General features: G+C 50.1%; 1 protein-coding gene across 1 annotated transcript in view; it reads left to right on the top strand.

Annotated features, from left to right (window-relative positions):
• Window positions 1-6,807, top strand: part of Nkd1 (NKD inhibitor of WNT signaling pathway 1) — a 71,211-nt gene extending 64,404 nt beyond the window's left edge. Inside the window, exon 10 of the mRNA XM_057753926.1 lies at window positions 494-6,807. Within this exon, the coding sequence (XP_057609909.1) occupies window positions 494-1,086 (593 nt within the window). The 3' untranslated portion in view covers window positions 1,087-6,807. The remainder of the gene's footprint in view (window positions 1-493) is intronic.
• The last annotated feature ends 20,912 nt before the right edge of the window (window positions 6,808-27,719 follow it).

Below are 27,719 nucleotides of genomic sequence, written 5' to 3'. Positions count from 1 at the left end.
TACTGGACGTATCAGAGGCTCTTCTCAGAGGCAGTTGCATTAAAGATGTTTCCAAAATGAAAGTAGTGCTTGAACAAAGTTGGGCAAAACCCAGGAGAATGAGGGGGCTTCAAATCCAGCCAAAGCAGTGGCCCTACCTAGGCCATCCCCACTCTGGCCCTGCATCAGCCACAGCTCTGGTACCCGCTTGGTCCACGACAGTGCTGCACTGCCATCCTCTTGTGCCCCTGGACCTTGTTTCACCCCTGCTCCCTCTGTGTGGAGTGCTTTCTCCGTTCCCTATGCACTTCCCTTTATACACGTAGAATGCGTTTGTCCCATCCGTCATTATCTGGCCTCACCTCAGCAGATAGGAGGGTTCCCTTTCCTGTGGAGTAGGAAGGACAGTAGAGGGTCGATAGCTCATACAGAGAGGTGGTGGCACCTGGGAACCCCAGGGCAGCCCAGTGCACACAGTGGGCACTCATGAAGTATCTGTTGGATTGGTTCCTAGGCTCCCCTTCGATGGCCCAGAAGTCAGAGCTGCCCCCTCGAATCTCCAACCCCACTCGTTCTCGCTCCCATGAGCCAGAAGCTGCCCACATCCCACACCGGAGGCCCCAAGGTGTGGACCCCGGCACCTTCCACCTCCTTGATACCCCATTTGCCAAGGCATCAGAGCTCCAGCAACGGCTCCGGGGTACTCAGGATGGGAGCAAGCACTTTGTGAGGTCCCCCAAGGCCCAGGGCAAGAACATGGGAATGGGCCACGGGGCCAGAGGTGCAAGAAGCAAGCCCCCACTGGTGCCCACCACCCACACTGTGTCCCCCTCTGCCCACTTGGCCACCAGCCCAGCCCTCCTTCCCACCCTGGCACCCCTGGGGCACAAGAAGCACAAGCATCGACCCAAGGAGAACCAGGCCAGCTGCCGGGGCCTGCAGGCCCCACTGGCTGCAGGAGGCGCCACGGTCATGGGTCGGGAGCAGGTGAGGGAGCTACCTGCTGTGGTGGTGTATGAGAGCCAGGCTGGGCAGGCCGTCCAGAGACATGAGCACCACCACCATCACGAACATCACCACCACTACCACCACTTCTACCAGCCCTAAGCCCCAGCAGGCCGCCACATGAAGGACCCACCCCCACGCCTCGAGGCATTATTATTCTATTAATTATTGTTATTATGACAATTATTGTTATTAATAATTATTGTTACTCCACTAATATTTAGCTAGCCTTCATGTAGAAGATATATGGAAACACAGAACTAAACTTTTATTTATATGTTGTGGGGATTATATAGCTCACCCAAGAAGTGACTCTGGGTTTGGAAGGGTCCTTGGGCTACCCCCGCTGCAGGGTCCACGCAGATCTTCCCAAACCACAGGAGCCCTCGGCCCAGCTGCCCCACTTCTGCTCTTCCGGGAGCGCACCCTTGCCTGGCCAAGCTTCAGAGACCCTCAAGAGCTCCGGAGGACAACAGCTGCTACCTCTCAGTGTTATTCCGGTCTGACTTCACCCTTAACCGACCGTCATGTGCTCCAGGGGCTTTTGGTGGACTGCATCGCAGTGTTCCCGCTGCCCTAGAGTCTCCACACCTCAGCCCAGACCCTTAGCTGTGCTTTCTGGAGTTTCTGCCTCACCTTGGCCCACGCCGGCCCCATCCTTTTTTTTTCTGCCATGCACAATGTGGAAGCGCCCCTCTCCTCCTGTGCGCCCCCCTTTGCTTTTGAAGGATGCACCTGTATTTAAGGATTGTCCTTGGAGCCAGCCTTCTCCTTTTGGAAACTGCTACAGAGAGAAGCAGCCACATAAAGAAGCGTGGTTTCCCAAGACGGCACCATTGTATGACAGAGGGTTTGAAACCTGAGTTTGCCATCAGCAGATACACTTTGTGGTTCTCTGGCAACTTTTGTATCTATAGGTAGATGCTGCCTGTCCGTGTCTCTGTATCTTTCTATAAATACACTCTCAGGTATCTTTGCTGGTGTGCAGAAATCACTGCGCTGCTCTGTGGAAGCTCCTGCAACCCAGATGTGCCCCGTGTGCTTCGTGTAAGGGTCGTCCATCCATCAGACGTAGGCAGCCACCTCCCTCTCGTAAGAGGTCATTTCTTTGGGTTTGAAGTCTGCAGTTTTGGAGAAACCTGCTTGTGTGTAGAAACTTAGAGTAGAATAGGGATATCAGATGAGACCGTGGGACAGCGTCCTTCACAGAGCAGGATTTTATCAGACAAGAGCTAGAGAAACCAGGAAAGGACCACTGTCAACACTGGAGCAAAGGCTGAGGGGCAGTGGAACCCAGAATGGCACTAAGCTACCGGTGAGGGTTAAAAGGCACCTGGAAGCTGTGACCTTCGTTCAGGGAATGTAAGGGGCTGGGTGGAACCCCCGGGGGTGGAAGTCCTGACTCTCTCCCCTGCCTCTTCCACATCCTTCTGTAGTGGCATCTGGTGATGGTCTTGGGGGCAGGGAGGAGTCTGGGTATGGGCCCCGAGAGAGTCTGACCCCAGAAGGAAATTATTTCAGCTGTCTGCCCTGACCCTTCATCTCCCGAGTTTAGCATGGTTGATAAGCATGGACTTCTGGGGGTAGTCAGCATTAGTTGTTTTTATGGTGTTCATTTTCCTGATTGCTGGTCTGCTTGGGACTAGTTGATGCAATCCTCAAGACATCACTCTGAGGAAACAGGAAATAGAAGTCCAGGGCCTGCATCTGAGGCTCAGAGAGGTCGAGAACCTGCGGGAGCCACTTGGTAGGTGGCAGCGTTGCATTCTAGTCGTCAGCATCCCTAACACCGTGAAGGGTGTGCACCCCGGCTTTTGCTCACATGAAGTTGTGAGTTTCTGTTTGATTAGAATCCAACTCACAGGAAGTGACTGTAGCCAAACCAAATGGGCCAGGCACTGTGGGAGCTGGCTTTGAGATGACAGGATCCAATATGAATGAACCAGGGTTTCTGTGTCAGCAGGCCTGAGCTACTGGCATTCTGGGTCCAGGACCAGGAGAAAAGAACTTCCTAGGAAACAAAAGCCTGATGAGGGATTGTGAAAGGCTGGGTTTGGATCAGGTAGTCACCCCTGGACCAATCACTATGCCCCACTTGGTATGTGACCACTTGGCACAGGATGCAGGGTCAGCATTGGTAACAGCTGGGGCAGGGATGAGGGAGAGACAGCCAAAAAACAAAACAAGGAAAAAAAAAACCCAGTGGACTCCAGATCCAAAGTTGCCATGAGCAACTCTGCCTAGGGAGTGGGAGCTGCTGGCTTTAGAACATGGATCCTCAGCCTGGGGAGGGAGGGCCCCTTCCTATTAACTTAAAAGTCATCTTATAAAAATAGTACCGTGTTCACCTGTAAAAGCCCATAGAAGCTTATAGTAAAAGGGAACTCACCAGGCTCCATGCCAGCATCCAGGTCCAGATGCCCTCCAGGACCGTGGGTACAGTGTGGTGGTTGGGGCAGGGACTAGCCAGGCTGCAGGGACTCAAGGCCCGACTCCCTTTCCTCAGCATGCATTGTAAGTGAAATACTGCTCCCTCATGAGCACAATCCAGATGCTGGCTGTCTTTATTACTAGAATAAATGCATTCTATAGAATATATCAAATTTAAATTTTGTTAATTTAAAAAAATTCAGAGTTTGAAGCGGTTGTGTAATGGTAATCTTGAACTCCCCACCCAGAAGTTTCAAATACTGACATTTTGCACTATTTCTTTCTGATCTATTTTTAAGAGAGAAAACCCAGCAGTTATGTTCAGTCCCCTCCCCACCTTGTTCTTTTATTTTTATCCAAGGACCAGCATAGCGTTCATTCTTAGGCTCTTTTCTCTGCAGCCCAGTGCGTTTGGGGACCTCCCCCTGAGTCACTGAACTCTCTCCCCCTAACAGCTGCTCAGCCCTCTCTTGCTCAGAGGCACTGTCACCTCCCGGCAGGCCTGTGGGTTGTCTCTCATCCTTCGCCGTGACATACTGCACAGAGGGTCCTTGTACGTAACTTGTCTCGCTGTCTACTCTTGAGACAGAAAGTGGCAGAAGGTGTCAATACAGAGCTGCTGGTTTCAATAGCAAGTGTGTTTTCCGTTTTGAAGCTATTGTAGGTGACCCCTTAAAGATGGTTATAGCAAATAATTAGGAGGAGCCAGAAGGAGAAAGGAGAGAGGGAGGAAGGTAGAGGAGATGAAGTTGGATCCTTTGTGTAGCTGTGACCCAGTTCCCGGGCGCAACTGCTGCTTCTCTGGCCCCTGAGCTCTGAGCACCCAGCATCCCTGGAGCCTAGAGAAGTATCTCGGTTTGTTTTTGTTTGTTTGTTTGTTTGATTGATTTAAAGCATCGTGGCCGTGAAGCTTTGAGCACTTTCATACACAGCACTAGCTGCTTGGTGGGAGGGTGGATAGCCACTGTGCTCTCACCTCCCTGTCTCGGGAGCACCACACACCCAGCCATGCCAATTAGGCATTTTGGCAAAGGGCATAGCCAGGACCTGTTTGACCTTCTCCTTTGCCCTGCATTCACACCTCAGATTTCTCAGGTTGCTGCTGGGCCTGAGGATCAAAAGCCAGAGAGGAGAAGAGAGAGAGAGGGGCTACCTGTCAAAATTCATTCTAACGAGCAGCCCCTGTGACCCCTGACCTGGGCTATAGATGCCACCCAGCAGCCTCAGCTCAGTGTGAAGGTGCAGGCTGCCAGCCACACCACTGGCCCTAGGGGATTGCACACTCCAGATTCTCCAAAGCAACCTTGCCCTTTACCCAGGTTCACTCTAGCAACCAATTTCCTGGTGTTGGCTTTGGTTTCCTACCATTCCCAGTGCGGCAGCAGAACTGTGTCTGTAGAGACGGTGGAGATGCATCAGCTAGCTGCCTTATTGATACTAGACGCAGGCACAGGCCACCCTTCCCATCATTAAACTCCCCCCACCCCCACCCCAGGTTTCCCCTTCATTTGGGGCTCTGATCTGCTCTGAGGCAGCAGAACCTTGAGGCCAACCCCCGTCTTTCCCAATATATTTTCTTTTGGAGGGACCCCAATGCCCAGTATTTGGTCCCAGGAAGTGACAGGGTTTAACTTAAACACTGACTTCCAGCTGACCCAGTGGGCCCTTTGCTCTCTCCCAGCCTTCCAAGCAATCCTGCTACATGGAGCCCATCAATCTGGCAGCTAAGAGTTAACTCATTGAGGCCCAGGCCCCTCCTGGTATGACAGGCCAGCCTGTCAGTGGATGGAAGCTGCATTCAGAATCACCTGGAGGAAGTTACAGAGGCCAGTCTCTTGGTCCCATCTCTGATGATGCTGATTTTGGAGTCTGGGATGTAGCCTGACCATTAAGAGCTCAGGATCCCAGATAGTATCCTATACAGCCAAGGTGATACTCTAGAGTCTTGCAACATCCCCTAGATAACTTCTGAAGGCCTTTTGAGAGAAATGTTTGGATCCCAGGACTGAAGAAGCGTGTTAAATATAGACTCCCGGGCCCAATCCCCTGGATTAGGGGGGATAGGTGAATTAGGGTTAAGGTACAAGGACAGTGTTTTTTAAGACGCTCCGACCCCTAGAAGTGGTGTTTCTGGCCCCAGGCCATCCTGAGATTTCTGAGAGCCTGTGTTTTGGCACTGCCTCAAGGAGTATGTGTATTGAGTGAGATAGGAGGGAGATAAGGAGAGACACCCCCTCCTGTGCTGTAATAGGGACCAAAAACTCCATAGAACTTAGAATAAGTGACCATAACCTAGGCAAAGGACCAGGCTAGAGGGCTTAGTACCTCTATTTGTATGGGTAAAGTTTCTCTCCTACCTGTGCTGCCATTGGCTCTGAAGAGCCCGTCTACACCTTTGCCACAAAGCCACAAACCTTTCAGAGAATGGGACTTACTGAGATCTAGTGGCCCTATTGGAGTGGTCCATGTGACACTGACATGGACACAGACTTCACCCTCCACTTAAAGAGAAGATCTGGCATTAATAAGATAGGCATACACGTTTTAAAACCCCTCTTCCTGATTCCCGCACTTGGCCTTGGAGCCCTGGGCCAAGGTTGACTTGGCAGCATAGAGCTCAGTGTGGCCACCACTTTGTTTACAAGGTACCAGGTCACTGTGAGAGCCAGCTTTGGCAGACCCCTGTCCCTAGGAAGAAAGGTGGATGGGGAAACCATTTGGGGCTTAGCTCTCAGAGTGAGAAGCAGGAAGGTCAAAGATCTTAAAGGTTCCCAGGTTGACAGGGTTATTCCTCACCTCCACCAGCGTTTTGATGCCCTGTGTTAACTAGTGTTACTCTGCTCGATATTTCTGAAAACAAAATTCTGGATGCACTCATCAAAGCAGACCACAAAATCTGTTCATCCTTTTCCAACCAGGCTGTTCTTCCTGGAGCCTTAGCAAGTCCAGCAGAGGGCAGCAAGCAGTGCGTGCCTCCAAACCTGGTCCCAAGTTTCTGTCTTGTCTGCAACCCCCAAGTGGGGTTCTTTGGGAGCCCCGTGTGTCTGTAGGTGGTTAGTGAATAGGAGAGAGAGCATGTTGGAGAAAGAGATAAGGCACCCGCTGCAAGACAACAGGGAAGTTTATGTCCAAATGTCAGTCATAACATCCTCCCTGGTGGTGTCCTAGGGATAAAAGTGTGCAAAGCAATGGCATTGCTATCTTTTGATTTTGTTTTGAAAACGTACTCAAGATGTAGCTCAGTGCTAGAGCGCTTGCGTAGCTTATGTTTGGCCTTGGGTTGTTCTCTAGAACAACAACAACAACAACAAAAAGCCAATAAAATAACAGAGCAAAAGCAATAATTTAGTTTATTTAAAAAGAAACAAACCATTACTATGTTGTCTTTGTTTTTTTCTGGTTGGTTGATTGGTTGGTTCCCACCTCCCCCGGAACCAGTGACACTTTAGTCAAATGTTCTTTGTGGTTTTGAACAATTGATTGTGATTGGACGAGAAGGATCTTTCAACCATAGAATGGAGAATGGAGGGACTTCAGTAGGCAAACTTGTCCAGACACTTGTCCCCAGAAGCCAACCCCAGATCAACTCAAGGCCTTTTTCCTACTGGAGGCACTTGCTGTCTACCCAAAGGCACAGATCCCTTCCAGATACCCAGTACCTGGAACCTGGGGAGGGGCCGGACAATTCAGTAGTAAGCCCTGGACCACGTGCCCATATGGTATGTGGCAAAGGGTAGATAAAGCAGGGAAAAGCCCAAGTTTCCCAGAGCTCTGGCCCACTGTCCCCCTTCCACTCAGTCTTCTCAACTCCTATGCTAACCCCCGACAGCTGGGGCAGCCCTAGAAAGGCCCAGCATGTCACGTTTGACTCATTTCAGAGTTTCAGAGACTTTGAATGAATGTCCAAAATCTAAAGTTTTCACTTAAAAAAAAAAAAAATCAAGGCTTGTTTTTTCATGAGAATGAGAAACTCAAAATCACCCTCCTCCATGCAGCAATCTGTGGGAGCTGAGTAGTGTCTGACCCTTCAAGTAATGTACAAGCCTGCCAGGGCCTGGGGCCCATCCCTGGCCCCAAGTCTTCCCATCCTGGCCTAGCTGCCTTGGAGCTCATGGTACATGGTCTCTCATACTGCACCTCTCGCAGGGAGCTGAGCTGGATCGCAGGGAGCTGAGCTGGATCCGGGTGAGGGTGTGTTCCAGGCCTGAACACTCACAGGAAGGTGTCATTCACAGGAAGGTGTCAGGGAGCCCCGGTGGCCTTCACCACATAACACATTACTCAAGTGAACAAGGCTGACCATGGCAAAACCCCAGAGGTGAGATTGCCCCAAACCTCGATTGCTTTGTCAAGTAGCCTGACGAAATCCACTCAGCTTTAAGCTCCTGGATCTCTGGAGCTTCCAGCAAGATAGGAGATGGGAAAGGGGTGCCTTCCACATGGAGCTGCCTGGACTGATGCCACCCAGCTCCCCAGGAACAGGAGCAGAAAGACTGCTGGCTAGTCTGGAGAGCTCAGCGTGGGCAGGGAACCCCAATGCTGCCAGGGGACCCCAATGCTGCCTGTCCTGCTGCAGCTTCTGTAGGTTCAGGAGACCGCCCCAGTTGGCATGATTGACAGTACACTGCTCAGTCACCTGACTACTGATACCCTGGTTTCCTACTTTCTAATGGGCTCATCAGTTCCCACCTCACGGAACTCGTGTGAAGATAGATGGACCCACGGCTGTAAAGCTTCAGCACAGAGCATTGCATGTACGAGGCCTATCATAAACAGAAGCTTCTGTTAGGAGACTATGGCCCCAGGAGACTGTGGGTGCTATCCTGCCCTCGCCCCAATTGCAGCTGTCCTTCTGCCACATTCTTGAGAGTCACCCTACCTGGCCTGTTGCTTTTCTTGACCATATCCCATGGGGTTGTTCTTTCCCTCTATACCTGGCTTTTGGGAACTTGGAAAAGCCACCGTGCATCACCATGAGTCTGCCCCAACCCTGGTCTCAGAGAGTGACAGCTCTGAGCCTACAGAGGTAGATAGGACTGGATGCTGGCAGCCTGTGGGGCCCTTCTTCAGAGAAATAGCAGCCTTCTAAAGCTTTTGACTGAATGGCCAGCAGGCATTGACCGAGACTAGCCAGGACCACGCCTTCTCCACGGGCCTCCTTCACTGTCACTAGTTCAGGTAGTTTGAAAGAGAAAGAGTTCTGGAGACATTCCAGGCTTACCAAGGGCCCTGAAGCTCGTGGATCCTGCAGTCCCTTCCTTCTCAGTGTTGATCAGTGTTTGTGGCTAGTTTGTGCTCCTTCATCTCTGCAGTTCGTCTGCCAGGTTGCCTTGGACACTCAGTGTGAGTACTTACCTGCTGTTCCTGGGGACGTAGAGAGTGAGGTTCCTGCCAGCCTCTCATGACACTGCCGTCAGCCAGCCTGTGCGCATTGTCCCGAGCAGTCACTTAGTTCCTGGATACTGATACTCACATTGAGCGTGGTTATAGGACCACATCTCCAGCCTGGCATTGACTCCTCGAGACAATCCCAGCTTCCCCATGCTTTAGGCCCAGGAACCATTTTAAACAGTAAAATCCCCAGCACAGAGCAAAGCCCAGAAAGAAATTGTGACAAGGACATGTTTATAAGAGGAGAGCTAGAACCAGAGACCAGGGTATTGTCCTGTTCTTCCCCAGCTAGGCGTGAGCAGCCAGGCAGCCAGCAGCCAGCCATTTCAATGCTTTTCCATGTTCGCGAATGACCATAAAGATGCCCTAGATAATAACTTTGGAGTTGCACACAAAGATACACAGGTTGCTAAAAGCACAGTACAGCACCCGTCAAGGATGGAACCCGCTTTTCAGATCTGTTTATGTCAGTTATGTGGTTCCACCAAGTCTCTGTTCACCACAGTCCAAGGACCCGGATGAGTGCCAGTGAGAGGCCTGTACAGTGACTAAAGGGTTCATACTCCTAGGCTCTTGCACAGCCTCCAACCAGACCCAGCTGTGCCCAATACCAGCCTGAGAAGCATCTCTGGTGATTGGCTTAGAAGCACCAGAGATGCTGCTGTCCAGCTCCTGTAGCATGCTTGTTCTGTGTCCAGGAAGTTGGCACAGGCTGAAAACTGGGACTCTAGTATGAATGTTTTGGGGTGCAGAAGAGAGGAATAGTGGTGTTGATGTTATCTTGTGGGGTCTTAGCAGGGTTCATGTTACAGGGGCCCTGGGTGACCTGAGAGGCTGGGTGTAGTGTCCTAACTGAGGTCACTTGGTCCCACATCCCCTGACTTTGACCACAAAGTGCAGCATCTGGTTGTGATGTGGTTGGTCCTGAGATTCCATGCCCAACCTTTCCAAGACTGGCTTCCTTCCTTCCCCTTCCCTCAGCGTTGGCCTGTGCATGCCCCAGATGTCTTACTATGGTTTCCTTATAACTCATCAGTCTGTGGTTACAAGGAGCTGCCAAACTTGAGCAGGGTTTGAGAAGGATTTGGGCAGAGCACAGAGTTGGGCCTCACTGCTCAGAGATGACCATCTCAGACTCAGCTGGCCATTCTCTGGACCACACCCATTCCACGTTTATCTCCAGAGTTCTCTCTCTGTCCGTGCTTTTCTAGTATGTAGTAATCAACAACTGTGTCATGAAGTGTTCAAGTCCATCAAAAGTGCTCACGAGAACCAAAGCAGACCCCCATCTTGATAGGCTCTCACAGAACTCACAGGCCAGTGGGGTGGGGGCAGCTGTCACACAGTGGCATTGCTACAGGCTGTGGGGACATGGAGGTCTAATGGCACATAACAGACTGAGGGTGTGAGAGAGTTAGAACCATGCGTAGGTGAGACTGCAAGATTGATGAGGAATTGGCCAGGTAGCAATCCAGATAAGACCCTGAGGCATTGGGTGAAAGGCTGGAAGCCAATGTGGGTGAGTGGCGAGGGAACCAGCCAGGGTTGGTAGGGTTTGGAAGGGGGCCTGGTGGATGGTGTCTTCTTGAACCTAAGAGACATAAAAAAGTTGGAAGCTCAGCGGTGTGAGATAGCATATGCCACTGGCTAGGGCATGGTGAAAGGACTTGAAACCACCCTGGATGGGGAGCCTCACTGTAGGGCACATGGTGACTCAGCACCACCTACTGTGGGTGTCTGTGGTGTGCTTCCCCACCAAGGAGCTCAGGATACACTAGTCAGTCTCCATCCTGGACTGGATGTGCAGGGGCGCTGCTCCAGATCTATCGGAGGTGGTGCTGCTCTAGATGTGCGGGGATGCTGCTGCTCCAGATGTGCGGGGTTGCTGCTGCTCCAGATGTGCGGGGGCAGTCTTTAAGTGCAGGAAGGAACATAAAGCAAGGATGGAGGCAGAAGAGGTAAAGAGAGGAGGGAGAGTGGGGGAGGTTAAGCAAAACTGGAGGTGTATGGAGAAGCTCATGAAAACCATTGCTTTGTAAGATAATTCAAAATAAATGTTTTGAAAAAGAAGTCTGAACAGAGGTGCCATATATGGGTGGAGAATGCCATTCCCAGAAGCCATAATTTAACTGAAGATCCCAGTGCCAGGCTTGGGATACCTTCATCCGTTGTTAGTCAGGGAGGCCCCAAAGATGCCCTCAAATACAGCTATGGCCATTGCGTTTGACCACCATCATACCTGGATAGTAAGACCCTACTCCTGAAGAGACAAGACACTCTAAATTCGAGACACAGAAAAGTCAAGCTAGAACTGACCTGAAAACTTCCTTTCTAATGACTAGCTTTCACAGTGGTTATTCAGACTGCTGGGGGAAGAGGCGTCATCGTATTACCGAGCAGTGAACAGGATGCTTCAACGCTGACCTTCCAGGAAGATGTGCCCACCGCTACAACAGCGGCACGAAGTTACGAGGATAACCAACCATTTTCAGATTGCATCTGAGGTCTGCTCCACAGGAGGGAATGCATGCCTGGTACTGTAAATCCAGTCAAAAGCCTGGGAGGTCATAGCCTGGAGGGGGAATACTGTTGTCTTGCTAAATGGATATACTGTCAAGCTACCTTGTAGAGAGTCATGTTTAGACAGGCGGGTTGGTGCTGCTCTCTTCTCTGGGCGGGAAGCTCCGTTTTGCAGTGGTCAGTGGTTAATGCAGACTCATAACTGGTCAGTGCTCTGAAAATAAGTGACTGTTGAGTGTTCCATCTATATCAAGTCCCTGCCCCCAAGGCTCCAGAAACATTTCGGAAGAGGGGACAGGAAAAAAACAATGCTAAGAGCCAGAGAATGGGGACAAGTGTTTTCAGGACATGATGTGCCCACTGCTCCTACAAACACCGAGCGGCTGTGGTGGCGTGCATGAGACTGAGCACATGTGTGGAGCAGGTTAGGAAGCCCCGTGCCTGCGTAAGGAGTTGTTGGAAGTTAACGATAGCTGGGGGAGGGGAAAGTAATTTTTCTTCAAGGACATAGCAGGTGGTAAGTCGCCCATGGTCCAGTGAACAGCTCATAAACATGCAACCATCCAAATCAAGTTCAGTGGTTTATCAGGAAGAAGAGGTCCAAAGGAAGTGGGAGAGGAAAAGAATTGGGAGATGGAGCTGAATCCGGCCAAAATACATTATATACATATATGAAATTGTCAAAGAACAAACTCTTTTTAAAAGAAGGGGGTGTGAGACATGCAAGGTTAGACATCTGGAGCCTGCATGTCCCTCTGGTAATTGCTGAACTGGTGGCAGGAGGCAAGAAGGGAAGAACGGACTTGCGCCCCTCTGCCAGCAAAGTGGGGGGAGGGGGGAGGGACAATATTGACTTTAACGTGGGGGAATTTAAAAGCCCCTGTGTTCCCACTTTGTGCTTTGCTTCTCACAGGCAACCCAGGACCTTTGAAGTCGGCCTGGCCCAGTGGGGAGCAGCTTCTGCAGAGAGAGAGAGATGCGGGAGGGGGGAGGGCTTCTGAGGAGAGGAGATGTGGGAGGGGCGGGGTCCAGCTTTTGTGGAAAGGAGCTGCTGAGAAAGGCCAAAGGGGCGGGCTTCTGTGAAGAAGAGATGCGGGGAGGAGCTGGGGGCGGGGTTCCGTGCGGGGGTGGGTGCAGGAGGGCTGAGGGGCGGGCGGGATTCTATGAAGAGGCTGTGCTCATGGGGGTGGGAAAGGGGCCAGGGGCGGCGGAAATTATTAGGCACGCTCCAGCAAAAAGGCCGCAAATCCAATGATAATGTACATCTGTTCTAGGACTTTATAAGCTTTGAACATTTTTTATGGGCAGATAAGTGGGTCGTTTTCTTACCATAACTTAGAACTTCAAAGCGGAATGTGTGGATGATGCAAATTGCTGAAATATGAGATTTTCCTACAAAGAGGCTTCCAGAAAAGACAGGAGGAAAGGATGGGAGGGACCGGAGGCTAATTGATGCCACCGCCTTTTATGTACACTGCAAAAACGGGACAGAAATTGATTTTTATGAAAAGTTGATGGGAGATGTGTGTGGGGGGGGGGGTGACTTTGCCCCTCCTGTGGGGTCTGAGGTGGCGGTCCGAGGCTGCCCAGGCTGAGGTCAGCCCTGCTGACATAGCCTCTCCTTCCAAGTGTCACAGCGATGGGGACAAGTAGGCCATTGCTAGGCCAGCCAAGGATGTGTCAACACAAGTCCTAGAACACCCACGGGGCTCACAGGCGGGAAGCATTTGGGGGAGCCTTGGAAGAGGCACTTTGTGGGAGCAGCATGATCCTGCACCCCCCATATAGTTGTGTTGTTTTTGTCTGCCCCCCTTCTGCTCTAGCGTTTGGGGGTGGCTCAGTACCAGTGAATGAACCAGATGAGAAAGAGGAGCTTCTTGGCAGGGAGGGTCAATCAGCTGCTTTTTTTTTTTTTAAATTATGAACCCACTGTGGACAGCTCATTCTGGAAAAGATGGTAAGTCTGGCTTATAAGGTTTACTCCGACACCCTTTCTGTCCATAAGTGTGTAGTCTAAACTAGCCTGGACAAAGCGATCAGTTTTGCCAAGGGTCGGTTTGGGTGAGGTCATGTGGCTGGAGTGTGGCCTATGAGATGGAAAGGTGCAACCCACGAGGAACTTGTAAAATGTTAAGGCTGCAGCCTTCTGGCCAGCTGCCAGAGACTAGTAGGGTGTGGGGCCCAGAGGCCACCACGGAGTTACCGCTCTTCTAGTACCTGGCAACCATCCAGTTATGTGGCTTTTCTCGGGAGAGGATTTCAAGACAATAATTTGGATACATGTTTATTTTGAAGTAAAACACCAGGAGGGGAGGGAGGAACCAAACCGATGGTAGGGAGCAGCGAAGGGACAGACTGTCATAATCTTGTTCTCCAGGAGAGTGTGGGGAGTTTCCAGTAGGCACGCCCCCCCTGCTGCCCACCCTTACCGAGCCAAGGAGCTGAGAGATTACCCACTCACTCCTGTCAGTCACTTGTTGAGGGCAGCTTAGCTCACCAGGCGCAGGAAGAGCTGTGCTGACACAGAGAGGCTTAAACAGAGCAGCAGGTGCGGGCTGGGCCGTGGAAATGGTGCTACCGCTCAGATGATCCCTGCACGGGCAGAGCCTATGACTTAGGCTTGCTGAAGGATCCCAATCTTTGCTTCCTAGAGGGCTGGTGGGTGGGGAGCTCAGAGGACCAGGTGTGGTTGGGTAAGGGAAAGTCTGTCTCCTGGGAGCCCATCCAGGTCTAGGAGAGGCAGGCGTCATAATAACCCTGAGAAGGTTAAAGTGTATTTAGCGTAGCTGGATTGCTGGGGTGACCTGGAGAATCTTGTCCCCCACCCATCGACATCCTGGACCTCAGGTCTCAGTTTTGTGACATATGCCCCTTTTCTCTTCCTGTCACCACCCACTCCTGGGCCCCACTCTGGAGCCACCAACGAAGACAGGAAGTCCTCCATCTCCCACAGCTCCTGTTAAATCCCCTGACTGCTACCCTGTGCTGGCCACCTTCCTTTTTGTCTGTTTGCTGTCTTCTCCTGGAATCCTTGAGGTTTATATTTGCATTCTCTGTTTAAGAATTCTCACCTCCATGACACCTCCCCTAAAGAATACGGTGCTCACAGTCCAGGGCTCTCAGATCAGATGGGCAATGGTCATCGTCTCTGCCACCTTGCTATGGATTTTCTTGTCTCTGAACCCGTGAGACCGTTCTGTAACAGGTTTCCTGGTCTCATGGAAGTTTGTCAGGTGCAGAGCGCAGCTCCCCTTAGGCCCTACAAAGGCGCCCACCTGCTCCCTGTCTCCCTTCTCCTCTGTATTCCTTGGGAATGCAGCCTTTGGTTCTGAGTTCAAGAATAAAAACAGTTCTCGGCCTATCTCACATTAAATGTTCTGACTAACTTCTGGTCAATATGTAGCTCCCGGGACCCTTCCTTAGAAATGGCTTACTATATGCTTATCGCCTTTCCACCCTGCCTCTCCCTCCTCCGTTTAGCGACATGGAAAGCTGAAGTTATGGCTACAGTTTTAGGTACCAAAATGGATCGTGAGGACAAAGTCTATACCCTGGAGATTCTGGAGTGGCGGGAAGAAGGTTGTGTCCCTAAGGACTTGGAGGAGCAAGGTCTCTATGCTGGGGTAGATGTCTGTGTTGACTATTTTGTGAAAAGACATCAACTCCACTCTTGTTTGACGGCTCTCACTTGCAGCCAGACCCAATCTCAACTGAGATTGCTTTCCTGATGTCATAACCTGTTCCGTCTCGTCCAGCCTGGGGTTTGTAGCTTTCAGCTTTACCTAACCTTCCATATAAAATGGTGTCATACACGGGTGCATGGAACCTGTCTGAGATATCTTTGCTGCTTCCTGTACCCATATAATTATTTGCAGATAAAAAACTATTAGAATAGGATATTATTCAGACTTCAGTCCTGGCCCCCTTCTCTTCCCCTCAGACTCCCTGGGTCTCGTCTGCTCCATGGCTTCAGGGACCATCTTTATATTTAGGCAACAGAGTTCTAATGACATCTGCCTTGAACTCAGTCTCTCACCCTAAAACTTATTCTCTGTTTAGCAAACGACAAAGACAGAGCTCCTAGTAGCCCATCCACAATTCCTCCCTTGTCTCCCCGCCTTGGTACAGCTACTTTAGGGGCTCGCTCCCCTTCTGTTGGTTCCTAACACCACAGACAGAAAGCATGCTCACACACCAATATGATCAAGTTTTCCCACACAGACACATCCCATGGCTGTCGGGACAAGGGCTCAGCTCTGCACATGACACTCTGGCCGTCAGAGTGATTCCCTTGCCAATTTCCTGCATCAGTTGTTCCACTTGCACCTTCTGGCTGCCTGTGGTACTGTTCCTCCTGTAGGCATGTGCTAGGTAATACCCCACCTGCATGGAGGCCCTGCGTGGCCATCCGTTTGTTCTGTCGTCCTGGGTGGACCCTTTTCGTCTTCTGCAAATCTTAGCATGTTTCTCTCGACTATGCATTGGTGATAGCATCTAAGTCACTGGGCAGTCTGAGCAGGGAGGTCCTTCTTCACACCACCATTAGCAAGAATGGGGGTGTCCACCGTCCACACTGATGCCAAAGGCCACGCATGACCTCGGGGGTTCCTCCCTGTCTTCTAACACACGTTGACCTAGATCCACTTCTTTCTGACCTGGGGGCCAGACTGGTCTGGACTAGGCATAGCAGCTGCCAGCTCTTTTCCGAAGAAAATAAGTGTGGGGAGGGGGCGAGGGGAGACGGCAGGACAGACAAGCACCCTCTAAACCGTCTGCAAGCATCCCATACTAGCAGCTGGCAGCATCAGATATGGGGATTAGGAATTGAGAAGCACAGTTTACTGATAAACTAGGAGAGGCAATTAAGCTAATGAAGGATCACTTTGTGATTTGCATGCTGTAATTAATAAGCATTCGTTGTTTTGAAGGCTAGTGTGACACAGGTTCAGGAGCCAGCGTCAAACACAGTGACAGTCTAAGCACTGCCCAACAGCTGCCCAGATGTTGCTCAAAGCCCGACAGGAGCCTGGCGAGGAACTGATGCTACAAGGAGAGACACCACTTGTTGCTCCGCTCGTCGTTTTGAGATGTCCCTTGGGAGATGGGACACGTGGTGTCTGTGCTTTCATCCTTGCTTAGATAGATGCAGCCCCTCCTCATTTTAACCAGCAACCCAGCTGGACTTTCTCATGGTGCCTGTGGTGGCCTTGCTTGTCCCGTGGTAGGTTTTGCAACCACATCTGTGTATAAAGCCCTATGTGAGTCCTGGGATACAAGATTCCTTAGGTGGCTCTCCTGGGACCATGTGAACTGGGAGGGCGGGCCTGAGTTGCCTCCCTAGTTACCACCCTGGCTGGAAGCAAGGCAGCTAAGCTTTTTTTGTCTTGAGGTTTCTTGCTTGTGGAGTCCTTGACAGTCTGAAGGAGGGCTTGGAGAGATGGCTTAGACGTTAAGAGCACCGGCTGTTTTTCCAGAGCTCCTGAGTTCAATTCCCAGCAACCACATGGTAACTCACAACCACCTGTAATGAGATCTTATGGCATGTAGGCAAAACACTGTAATAAATAAATCTTAAAAAGAAGAAAGAGAGACAGACAGACAGAAAGTCTGAAGGAAGCACTGCAGAGTTCACCTCTCCGGGGAGGGGGAGGAGGAACCATTGGCTAGCTAGATGCAGAAATAACTGTGCTCAGATCCCACGGGCCCCCACCTACGTGAGAGTCTCTTGTCTCTTCCAGCTGTACTCTGTGAGCCTCTTACTGTTCCCATTATACAGACAAGAACATTGAAGCTGTTTTGATGAGAGCTGACTGTAGCAGGAAGAATGGCAGGGCTGTTAACAAAAGTCAGGGGACCACCTGGCCCTCTCCCTCCCAAGGATTGGGACCATGAGGTGTGGTGACTCAGACTTGTAATCCCAGCCCTTGGTGGGAGGCTGAGGCAAGAGGATCAAGAGTTTGAAGCTAGTTTGGGCAACAGAACCAGAGCCTGCCCCCCCCCAATGTAAACACAAGCGCACAATAGCAGCAAGGGCCCTGGCTTCCCAGGAGGATGGACTACATCCGAAAAGCGGTAAACTGAGACCCTTGCCTCCCACCAGCTGCTCGGTTAGTGTTTACTCCCAGCTGTAGAGAAGCATGCTGCAACAGTACGTGCCGATTTGGTCATGGGCCCAGTTTTCAAATATGGTGTCTCAGTTGATTCCAGACCCTGTCAAACTGACAACCAAGACTTACCATCATACCTGATATAGTTGGCTTTAATGTCACAACCTGCCATAAATTACAGTCACCTGAATAGGCAGCTGCACCTGAAGAATGAACTGTCCTGATTGCTTTTGGTGCTGTGGGAAGACACACACACACACGCACCCATACACATACACACATACACACACCCCACATACACACACATTGTGGGTAGCCCCTTCTGGTAGCAATTCAGACAAAAAAAGCAAGGCAGAAGGAAGCTATAGCTAGGCCTCCCTCTTGCCCTGGAGCTGACTTACCCTATTGCTGTTGCTGTTGCTGATTTCGTCACTGACATCGGGTTTCTGCCATGTAGCAGGGACCAGTGGCTCTCCAGAAACTTCCAGGTTTTAACTCCAGCTTGGGACTGCTGAGGCACCCAGTCTTATTGTCTGAGCTACTCACTGATTGTCAGCCTCCCCGGGGAGAGACAGCCGCTATAGAAGCCTGACACACCTCGGGATAGGCCTATGAGGAAAGGCTCAGGAAGGGTTTTCTGAAGAAACCCCCGACACATACACCTCCAGTGACTGTCACCTTCCCACGGGTCACGTGGACAGAAAAGTCTGTGGGACAACGTGGTGCTGCCTGACTTTACCCTTTCCTGAGAGTCACATTGTCACCCCCTCTCGGGTGGCTGCCATCCTTTGCTGACGTCAGAACTCAGTGAAGGCCAGCAGCTCTCGGGGAATCCTCTCCATTAGATTGGGGCCACGGAAGCAATCCAGCTTTGTGTGCTAGACAGCTAGCATGTTTTCAGCCTCTCCAGTGTGCAGATGGTTGTGGGACTTCTCAGACCCTATTCGTGTAAGCCAAGTGAAGGTCCCTTTTAGTATATATGCATCGAATTTTAATGTTTATATGATATGTAATAATGAAAATAATATCACACGTGATATGCCTCTGTCCCTCCCTCCCTTTCTCTCTCTCACATATATACACACAAACACACGTACTGAGTTCTTTTTGTCTAGGGAAACTTGCCTAAAATAGTAGGGGCATCAAATGTCTCTACTACTTCTTTATCTGCAACTGCAGAATAGGACTGTCACATTCAAGAAAGACAGAAGCAGTCACCAGGACTTCAAGGACTTCCGGTCTACTCCCCGGGGCTCATTCTGCAGGAAGACTTCAAGACTGAAAAAACTGCACAGGGATGGCCCCTGCCAGGAGCTTACCCTGTGGCACCAACTTGAGCAAGCCTCAGTTTCCCTCTTTAGAATGCCCTTGCCAGCAGAGATTTGCGAAAGTCACTTTTATTTATTTGTGTGTTTATGTGCACACACACCCGCACGTGAGCCGCGGCACCTGTGGAGGTCAGAGGACAATTTACTGGAGTTATGTCTTTCTACCCTGTGGATCCTGGGGCATGAACTCAGGTTTCAAGTTTGCTCAGCCGCACCCTTGCCCTCTGAGTTGTTTTGATGGTCTTTGGGGGAGAGAGGGCAAATCTTACTATGTAGTCCAGGCTGGCCCTAAATGTGCGATTCTTCTGCTTTAGCCTTCCTTGTGATAGGAATACAGGCTTGTAGCACTGTGTCCAGCTACACAAGGTTCTACCATGTGGGTGTGTGACATGCCCAGAGGGGATGAAGATGATGTCTGGAAATGTAGATTGATGGGTGGAACCATTTGCTAAGTTCTTAGGAAACTTACAGAATGAAGATGCTGTAGGGGTGTGGCGCCTTGGATGCTCACGTGATAAAAGATCATGAAATGGCTGTTGTTTTACAACTGCAAACAGGAGAAATCACAACGGCCTAAGCAAACCAATGAGGAAACTAGCAATCAGGTGCAGCTTGATCTAGGTGCTATTATCAACAGAACTCATTGTCTATCTTGCACCTTTTAGGGCTCTGTTTCCTTAATTCTTCTTGGACAAGCTTCCTGGGAGCTCCAATCTTGCCTTATCATGCCAAGATCAGCAAGAAGCATCCTCATCCTCTAGTAGTCTGTGTAAAGGAGCCCCAAGACCACTTCTCTTTGGTTCTGATGAGGTCACATGCTCACTTCGAAATTAATCATTACACACAGTCTCAGAGCTACAGTAGAGTCTACAGTGCTTGAGGCTGCGTGCCATACAACACACTAAGATGCTTTGCCTGGAGGATGTAAGCCACTGGTAGCTCAGCCACCTGATGTCAGCTGCTGGAGCCTGCTAGGTTGGGATACCGTTCTCTGTATCTGTGGCAGCCTCCACCCTTACATTCGCACCACTCCCGAAATCCTAAATGCCACCCAGTCTCTGTCTCTCTCCTCCAGGCAAAAGGAAAGGGACGGTGCCCCTATTATCTCATTAGTCTCTCTGACATCTTTTGTCACCTATCAGGGGAACAAGCAACTCCTTTGATCACAGCAAAAGGAGAGAACATTTAACACGCAGCCCAGGAAGATTCCCCTGGCAGAGGCTGCCAAGGCAGTCACTGGCAGGCCCTGGGTGGAAACATGATTTTGTAACTGCAGACTTGCTTATTTGAGCTCTGATATCGAGAGTGGGTCCCTCACCTGCCAACCCTGGTTAATCAGACCAGGGATGGCTTCCGGCCAAAGGGATTTCCATAATGACAGAAGTCACAGCCTTTGATGCACCAGGAATGGCAGCCTGGAAAGGCTGCATCTCGTGGGAATAGAACCCTGAGCTGGGAGTCGGAGATCTTATGTGCTGTGGAATAATCCTTCTGTACACTGTGAATATGTATTACTCTCATTGGTTAATAAAGAAGCTTATTGACCTATAGCAAGGCAGGATAAAGTTAGGTGAGACAATCATACTGAGGATACTAGAATGAAGAAGGGCGGAGTGAGAAAGTTCCTGGAAGATGCAGAGAGAGCAAGATGGACACACTGTACTGAGAAAAGGTACCAAGTCACATGGCAAAGCATAGATTAAAAAAATATGGGTTAATTTAAGTGTAAGAGTTAGCTAGTAACAAGCCTGAGCAATTGGCTGAGCATTTGTAATTAGTATTGAGTCACCATGTTGGAGAAAGGATGCAGCAACAGATCTTCAGCAAGCTTTAATTCATTCAAGAATAAGAATAGGGGCTGGAGAGAGGGCTCATAAGAGCACTGGTTCAACTCCTAGCACCTATATGGCAGCCCGCAACTGTCTGTAACTCCAGTTCTGGTGGATCTGACACCTTCACATCAATGCACATAAAATAAAGTTAAATAAATTATAAAAAACAGATTAAGAATAGAGGGCCACTCTTCCTCCTGACAGCTCCTTTGAAGGAACCCAACAGATCTCTAATGCTAAGAGTTCACAGCTGTGCATTAGCTCTTTCGTGTAACAACCCTACAAATCTGTGGCTGGAAACACATCATCTTTGGCTTAGGGAATTTGGGAATGAGGGGTCAGTGCGTGTGGCTGAAAGGTTGTCACACATGCTGTGGCTATTTGAATGAGACTCCCCTAGTCTCCCGCATTTGAATACTCAGTCCACAGTTGGTTCTATTTCCAGGAGGCTTAGGAGGTGTGGCCTTGCTGGAGAAACTGTGTCACTGAAAATCAGCTTTGGGGTTTCCAAAGCCACAGTTAGCTCTCAGCTGGCTGCTTCACTCACCTGCTTGCTGCCACACTTCCCTACTGTGATGGTGGCGGACTCTTGCCCAATGCCGCCTTAAGCCCAAATAAACCCTTTCTTCTATAAGTTGCTTTGACCATGGTGTTTTATCACAACAGAAAAGTGATGATCATATACTCTGGCCTGGATTGTTCCCTGGGCAGAGGCTTCATGCTCATCCAGGCAGCCCTCTTCCTCATCACCATCTTGGTCCTGAGACATCTTAGACAGAGAGGAGCCTCAGGGTCAAACTCCAGCTCTGACCACCAGGCTACCCAAAGCCTCTGTCATTAGCGTTTCATTTCTGTAATAAATCCTTCAGATAATCAGCTTACAAAGAGGACAGGAGTTAGACATAATGGCACAAACCACATTACTCAGGAGACAGACTCTGGCTAGGAGTCAGCTTCATCAACATAGCAAGGTCATGTTTAAAGGGGGAAAAATAGACAACAAAAGAAGTAACAACAAAAAGAAAAGTTTATTTATTTTGGCTCATAATTTTGGAGGTTTCAGCCCGTGGTTAATTTCCTCTGGTACTTTGAGGTTCATCATGGTGACGGTGGCAAAACCCTTCACCTCGTGGATGAAATGAAAGAGGGTGGCTGAAGTCCCAGTATTCTCTCCAGAGGCACACCCCCAGTGACCTCATTTCTTTCCCCTAGGCCCCACCCTTTTATTTTAAGTTTCATTTACTTTTATTTTATATGTATGAATGTGTGCCTGTACACACGTATGTACACCATGACTGGTTAGAAGAGGGTGTCGGGTCCCCTAGAACTTGAGTTACAGATGGGTGTGAGCCACACCTCGTTGATGCTGGGAACTGAACCTGGGTCCTCTGCAAAAATCAGTAGGCATTCTTAACCACTGAGCCGTCTCTACAGGCCTAGGCCCCACCAATTAAAGATTCTACCGTCTCCCAGGTGTGCTGGGGACCACAAAGCCCTTGGGAGGTGCTTTTCTGAACCAAAGCACATTCTCTGCATCCATCTGTGCACCCAGAGGAAAGTGCACAAAACTCGAAAGCACATCTTGGCAAAGTGTTACTGCACAGATACTCCTTGGACAGATCTCCCAAGACTAAGAGGCAGAACATCCCCTCAGCAGATTATCTGGGGACCACCCCCCACACACACCATGTCTTCTTGAGAAGCGCCTCACTCCCCAGAACAGAAAACCATCTCCTGGATTTCAAATTTTAGGCTTTTCTCATTTTTCCTTAGAATTTGCGGTAGCTGACTTTATAGGTCTGCTTGCTCAAGACATGGGGTGCCCAGATAGCTAGCTAATCTGTGTCTCTGAGGGTCATCTTAGAAGAAAGAGCAGAGTTTCGTGGGTTATGTGAAGAAGGCAGTAGCATTATCTAGTCCTGCTATAGACTAACAGCAAAGGGCAGAGAAGGCTGGACTGGCCGTCTTCTGCCTGTCTACTGAGCATGCGTCCATCTCCCCCTGCCTTGAGTGTGTCCCATTTCCAGGCCTCTGCTTTGCTGCAGAGGCTGTGGGACATCTTAGCCATGATAAGCTCATGAATTCAATGCCTTTGGATAAATCTCTTTATAGACCTTTGTCCCTGCACCCTATTCCTTGGTCACCCACTGGCTCCACCATGTTTACCTCTGTACAGCCCCATGCAGTTGGGTCTCACAAAGTAGTTGCCTCTCAGAAAGCTTCACTTGCCCTCTTGAGTTCCTGCCCTGGGGGTGACAAAGACTGTGTGTCTAGAGATGTGAGACTTGTCGGTTGTATTTTATCAAGGTGTCTGTTTGCATGAATGTGAAATATACCAGTGACAAATAGGGTGCCCTTTACTTGGCTGTTGGCAATGAATGGACATCTGGGTGCTCTCCAGGGGGACATGGCTGGAGACTATCCTGCTAGGCAGTTCCAGTTGGTCTCCTGGAGAGTCCCTTGGACTTTCCTTACTGTCTGCCCCTCCAGTAGGATTTTGGTCCTTGCCACACATTGTTTTCATCCTTACAGGGCGAAGGTATAAGTGCATTTCTTAAGTTGCCTAACTAGTGAGGAAGGATCCCCCCATCCTTCTTCTCTCTCTGTTTTTCTTTTTTCTCTGTATTTTGAGACAGGGTTTCTCTGTGTAACAGTCCTGGCTGTCCTGAAACTTACTCTCTAGACCAGGCTGGTCTCAAACTCACAGAGATTCGCTTACCTCTGCCTCCCAAGTGCTGGGATTAAAGCCACCACAGCCTGGCTTCCCATTTCTTTTTAACTTCCTTTTTATTTATTCTTTGTGTCTTTCACATCATGCATGTCCATTCCATTCATTTCCTGTCCCTGCATATCCACCCTCTACTCTTGCAGCCTGCCCCCATAAATTTAAGAGAAGAAAGAAAAAAGGAAAGAAAAAAAAAGGGGGGGGAATCGGGGAATCTCTCATCATGGAAGCTGTAGTGTGACACAGTGAGTCACATAGTGAACCCTTTGTCCAGATGTCTTTACTTGCAAGTGTTCATTGCAGAGTCATTGGTCTGTTTCAGGCCTCTGGCTTCTGCTACGCTATCGATGCTGAGCCCTCACTGGAACTCCTCTTGGTTATCCTGCTGTTGCTCTGTGTCATGGAGATCCTGCAGCTTTGGGTCTGTAGGACCAGTCCCTTCCCATTCTCCTGCAGATCACAGATGGGGTGGATATTGGAGTGGGTCAACCCATAACTCTGGTTCTGGGCTTGGCAGTTGCAGGGTTGGTCAGCTCTCCCTTGTCCTCACCATCAGGTGAGCTCTCTCACGCCTTTGCAGTGCAGGGATGAGCAAGAGGCGGGGCCAGTTCTCCCGCTTTCATATCCTCAGGGTCAGATCTCCCACACCTACACCTTCAGGGCCAGCTCTACTGTGATGCCCAGGCATGGCATAGGGTTCGCTCTCCCGAGAGTGGCAGCAGATGAGGGGCGGGGCTAGCTCTCCGGTTCTTATGACCTCAGGGCCAGCTCTCCCACCTGTCTCAGGTATTGATGGGCAGGACACACACACACACACACACACTTCTGTTTCGTTCATGCCACCACACAACAAGTGAGCTCTTCCATGGTCACAATATCAGTGCTGGCTCACCCACACTTCTGCCAGTGGGGTTAGCTCTGTTGTGCTGCCCACGTGAGGTGCAGGGTCTGCTTTCCTGGGGGTTGCAGCTGGACAGGGCCAGCTCTCCCACCTGCTTCAGGCATTGATGGGAGTGTGAGGGAGGGCATCTCACCCCCACCCATGACTCCACATGACAGATAAGTAATTGGGATCAGCTTTCCCATGCTCACAACTTCGGGGCTGGCTCACCCACACCTCTGCCCACAGGATCGACTCTATTGTGTTGCCCAGGGGAGGTGCAGAGTGATGCAGCCGGTGGTGGGCAGGGCAGCTCTCCTGCCCTGCTGATCTCAGGCCCTCTTTCCATTTCTGAGTGGAGTGGACAGTGTCTGCAGTGGGCCCTGAGAAGTCAGATGTACCTTCCTGGGAGCACAAACTCTTTCCTTTCCCCAAGGCAGAGCCACGGCTATCTGGGTGGGGTGGGCATCTCTTGGAATGGTTGTGTAGAATCAGGAAAGGGTTTTCTGACATAGGAATTGGGGGGGGGGGAGGTTGAACAGGCAGTTGGGCATTTGGCCTCCAGGAAAACATCCTGTAACTGCCTTTCTGTAGGAAGATGCAGGTTCCCCTTGCGGGAGGGGAAGATGGGGAACCGAAAGAGTTCTGAAGTTCTAATCACAAGTGGAATTCCCCTGGAGAACCCCCAAAAACTCGGAGGATAGTGACGGAGGCAGCACAGCACCTTTTTTTTTTTTTTTTTTTTTTTTTTGTCTGTTCTGAAAGCATTGCCAAGTTGCGTTTTCCTGGAGAAAGGCTGGTTTTTTTAGCTTGGTCTCCTTCAGCGCCGAGTGCTGGATGTTGAGCGCCCTCTGCTGACCATCTTTTGAATGACCGGATCAAGTCTGTGATCTCCCTAAGGGAGAGTCCCAGGAAAGGAACCTAGTTTGAACTTAAGACTAGCTTGACAGTGCCTTAGTAGGTCCAGGAATAGAGAGCACTCACGTTTACCAGGTGGAAGAGTATTAGCATTGCCTTTCTGAGGAGAAATAAAAACATTGCAAGAGTGGATGCTTCATAAACAGAAACTTTGGTCAATATAAGCGTAAAATAAAAGACAATGTCTAAATTCTAGAGAAGTGTTTAGAAACTCAGAAATACCACTGTGAGAGAGCGATGTGAGGGTGCCCCAGTGCAGAAAGATAAATGTATCCAGCTTAAGTCTCGACTAAAGGAATATGAACCATAGTAAGGTGGCAAGATGTGGTAGCTACATCAGCATGTAGGAAACCATGAGAACCAGAGCGTGAGGATGTTATACACTGCAGACAAAGGCGAGTTAAGCACAATTGTGTTCTACAAAGTCGATCACAGAACGGTATGCTCGAGAACTCTCTGCTCAAGCCTGCCCAGGTGGATGCCCATATTAGCTGTGGTTGTACACTGTGTGTGTGAGGTGTCCCCTCTGGGTCCCTCGGGAAGGGACAGGTGTGTGCCTTCCACAGATCCTGTGTGCGAAGACCACACAAGAAGCCTGCAAGAGAGAGTTATCTAGAGCTGCCAAGAAAAGAGCATGTGATCTTGGAGGGTTGGCTGTCCTCTTGTCACTGAGAGAGAAAGCAAAGCAGAGGAAGCAGAACAGAGTGGCATGCATGTGTATGTGTGTGTGTGTGTGTGTGCAAGTGCATGCATGTGCCTGTCTATATGCATGCATGTGTGTGCCTGTGTGCATGCGTGTATATCTGTGTGTGTGCTTGTGTGTGTCTTTATGTGTGTGTCTGTGTGTGTATCAGTGTAGGTTGTGTGGGGTATGTGTATCTGTATGTGTCTATATGTGTGTGTGCATGTGTGTGTACATGAGTGCATACATGCATGCATACGTGGTGAGATAGGATCCAGTTTGGCTGGCAGCCAGTCCACTGCTGGGATCGTCAGACAGTAGGTTCTTTCCGTGTCAGGTTAACTTGTGGGTTTGTGTGTGTAATTGAAGGGCTCCACAAGCACCAAGCACAAGCCCCTCAGCTCATTGACTTTCACCGAGCTGGCCACTAGCAATGGCTTTCTATCTGCTGGTACCTGATGTCAGGTTCTGGCCTGACATTGACATTCTGGTTTCCCTCACTTGGGCTCCATGCTGGCTCCTTTGCACCCTCAGAGATGCAACGCTTCCTCTGAGAACTCTTCTCCAGCCACCTGGCTGAGGGACACTGTAGGCCCACGTTTCATACGAGATATTTGCAGCCAGGTTCTCTGGCCATGTTTAGTTTCCAAGGGCAGCTGCTATCCGGCCAGACACCTGTAGTCACCTAACAAAAGGCTCAGGATGGACCGCTCCTTCTCTTTGTTATTATGTAGATCGCCTGGGGAGAGGTGTGGATTCCAAGCTGGTGTCTGAGTTGCAGGTGTGATGGTACTCCTGCCCCCCCCCCCGGAAAGAGAATATTAATGAGTTTCCACCTTGATTTACCTGGGGGGAATAAAAGGTGTTTGTATAATAAACATAGGTGATCTTCAGGAATGAATGAAGCCTGAGACTCCCTTCCGATATTGCTGTGTGAACTGTGTCTCATTATTTCCTGCGCCTCCGTATCAGTCCAGTTAGGGAAAAGTAGTTATATGTTGGGACATCGGACCCGACAGGACACCATCCTATCAGAGCTTCTGTTTGCTCTGAGTGCTTGTCATGCTGGCATAAGCATGTCCCAGCCTCCAGCTTGTCATTCTTTTCTTAGGCTCCAAGACATAAAAGTGCCTTGACTTTCCTTGTTCTGAGAAGACATGCGCAGGTACAGGGCAGGCAAGATGGCCCGTGTGGGTCTGGTGGAGGCTGTTCCCTGGGGCAGAGAGCATTGCGTCTCATTGTTTTTCCTCTCAGCATGGCTAGCTGTACCAAGATCTCCTTCAGAGGACACATTGCAGGGTCAGGCTTTGGCCAGCCCAGATCACTTCCTTCAAGAATGGGTGCTGTTATCTGGAATTAGCTTGAAGTGGGGCACTAAAGCTTGAGTACCAGCTCCTAATGCGACTTTGCTGCTCAAGGTCATGCAATCAAAGTCAGAGCGGACACAAGCCTTTGGAGACAGTAAACAGGGCTGAGACCAGTGCTCAGGAATGAACACTAGGTAATGAAGTCTATGCCTTTCTTGGACCAGACAGGTGACTTGGGTTAATGTGGGTCAGACCCAGATGGCTTAGGACAGCGCTGGCAGGAGGGGACCACACTCTTCTCCATTGAGCAGTGCTTGCCAGTCCCCAGAGTCCATCAGCACAGATGGGACTTAGCAGTGGAGGCCTGCCACCTGCCTCAGGGCAAGGCCTGTTGGTCGCAATGAGGGCGGCAGGTGTCACTATGTTTATTTTTAGAGTCACCTTCTAATGAGGGCAAGGGATTCTGACTTTCCACTTGGAGTTATAGTTACATAGGAATTTTCTTTTGCAAATAGATCTGCATAAATAAAACAGACCGCTAAAAGAAAACAACACACGGCAAGTGATTAAAACCTGCAGTGGCCTAACAGGGCCCAAGAGGAAAGGCTGAGAGTG

The sequence above is a fragment of the Chionomys nivalis genome, chromosome 21, assembly GCF_950005125.1.
Source record: "Chionomys nivalis chromosome 21, mChiNiv1.1, whole genome shotgun sequence".
Taxonomy (NCBI): Eukaryota; Metazoa; Chordata; class Mammalia; order Rodentia; family Cricetidae; genus Chionomys; species Chionomys nivalis.
Note: the sequence above shows the minus strand (reverse complement) of the source record. Positions and strands in the feature narration are given on the sequence as shown.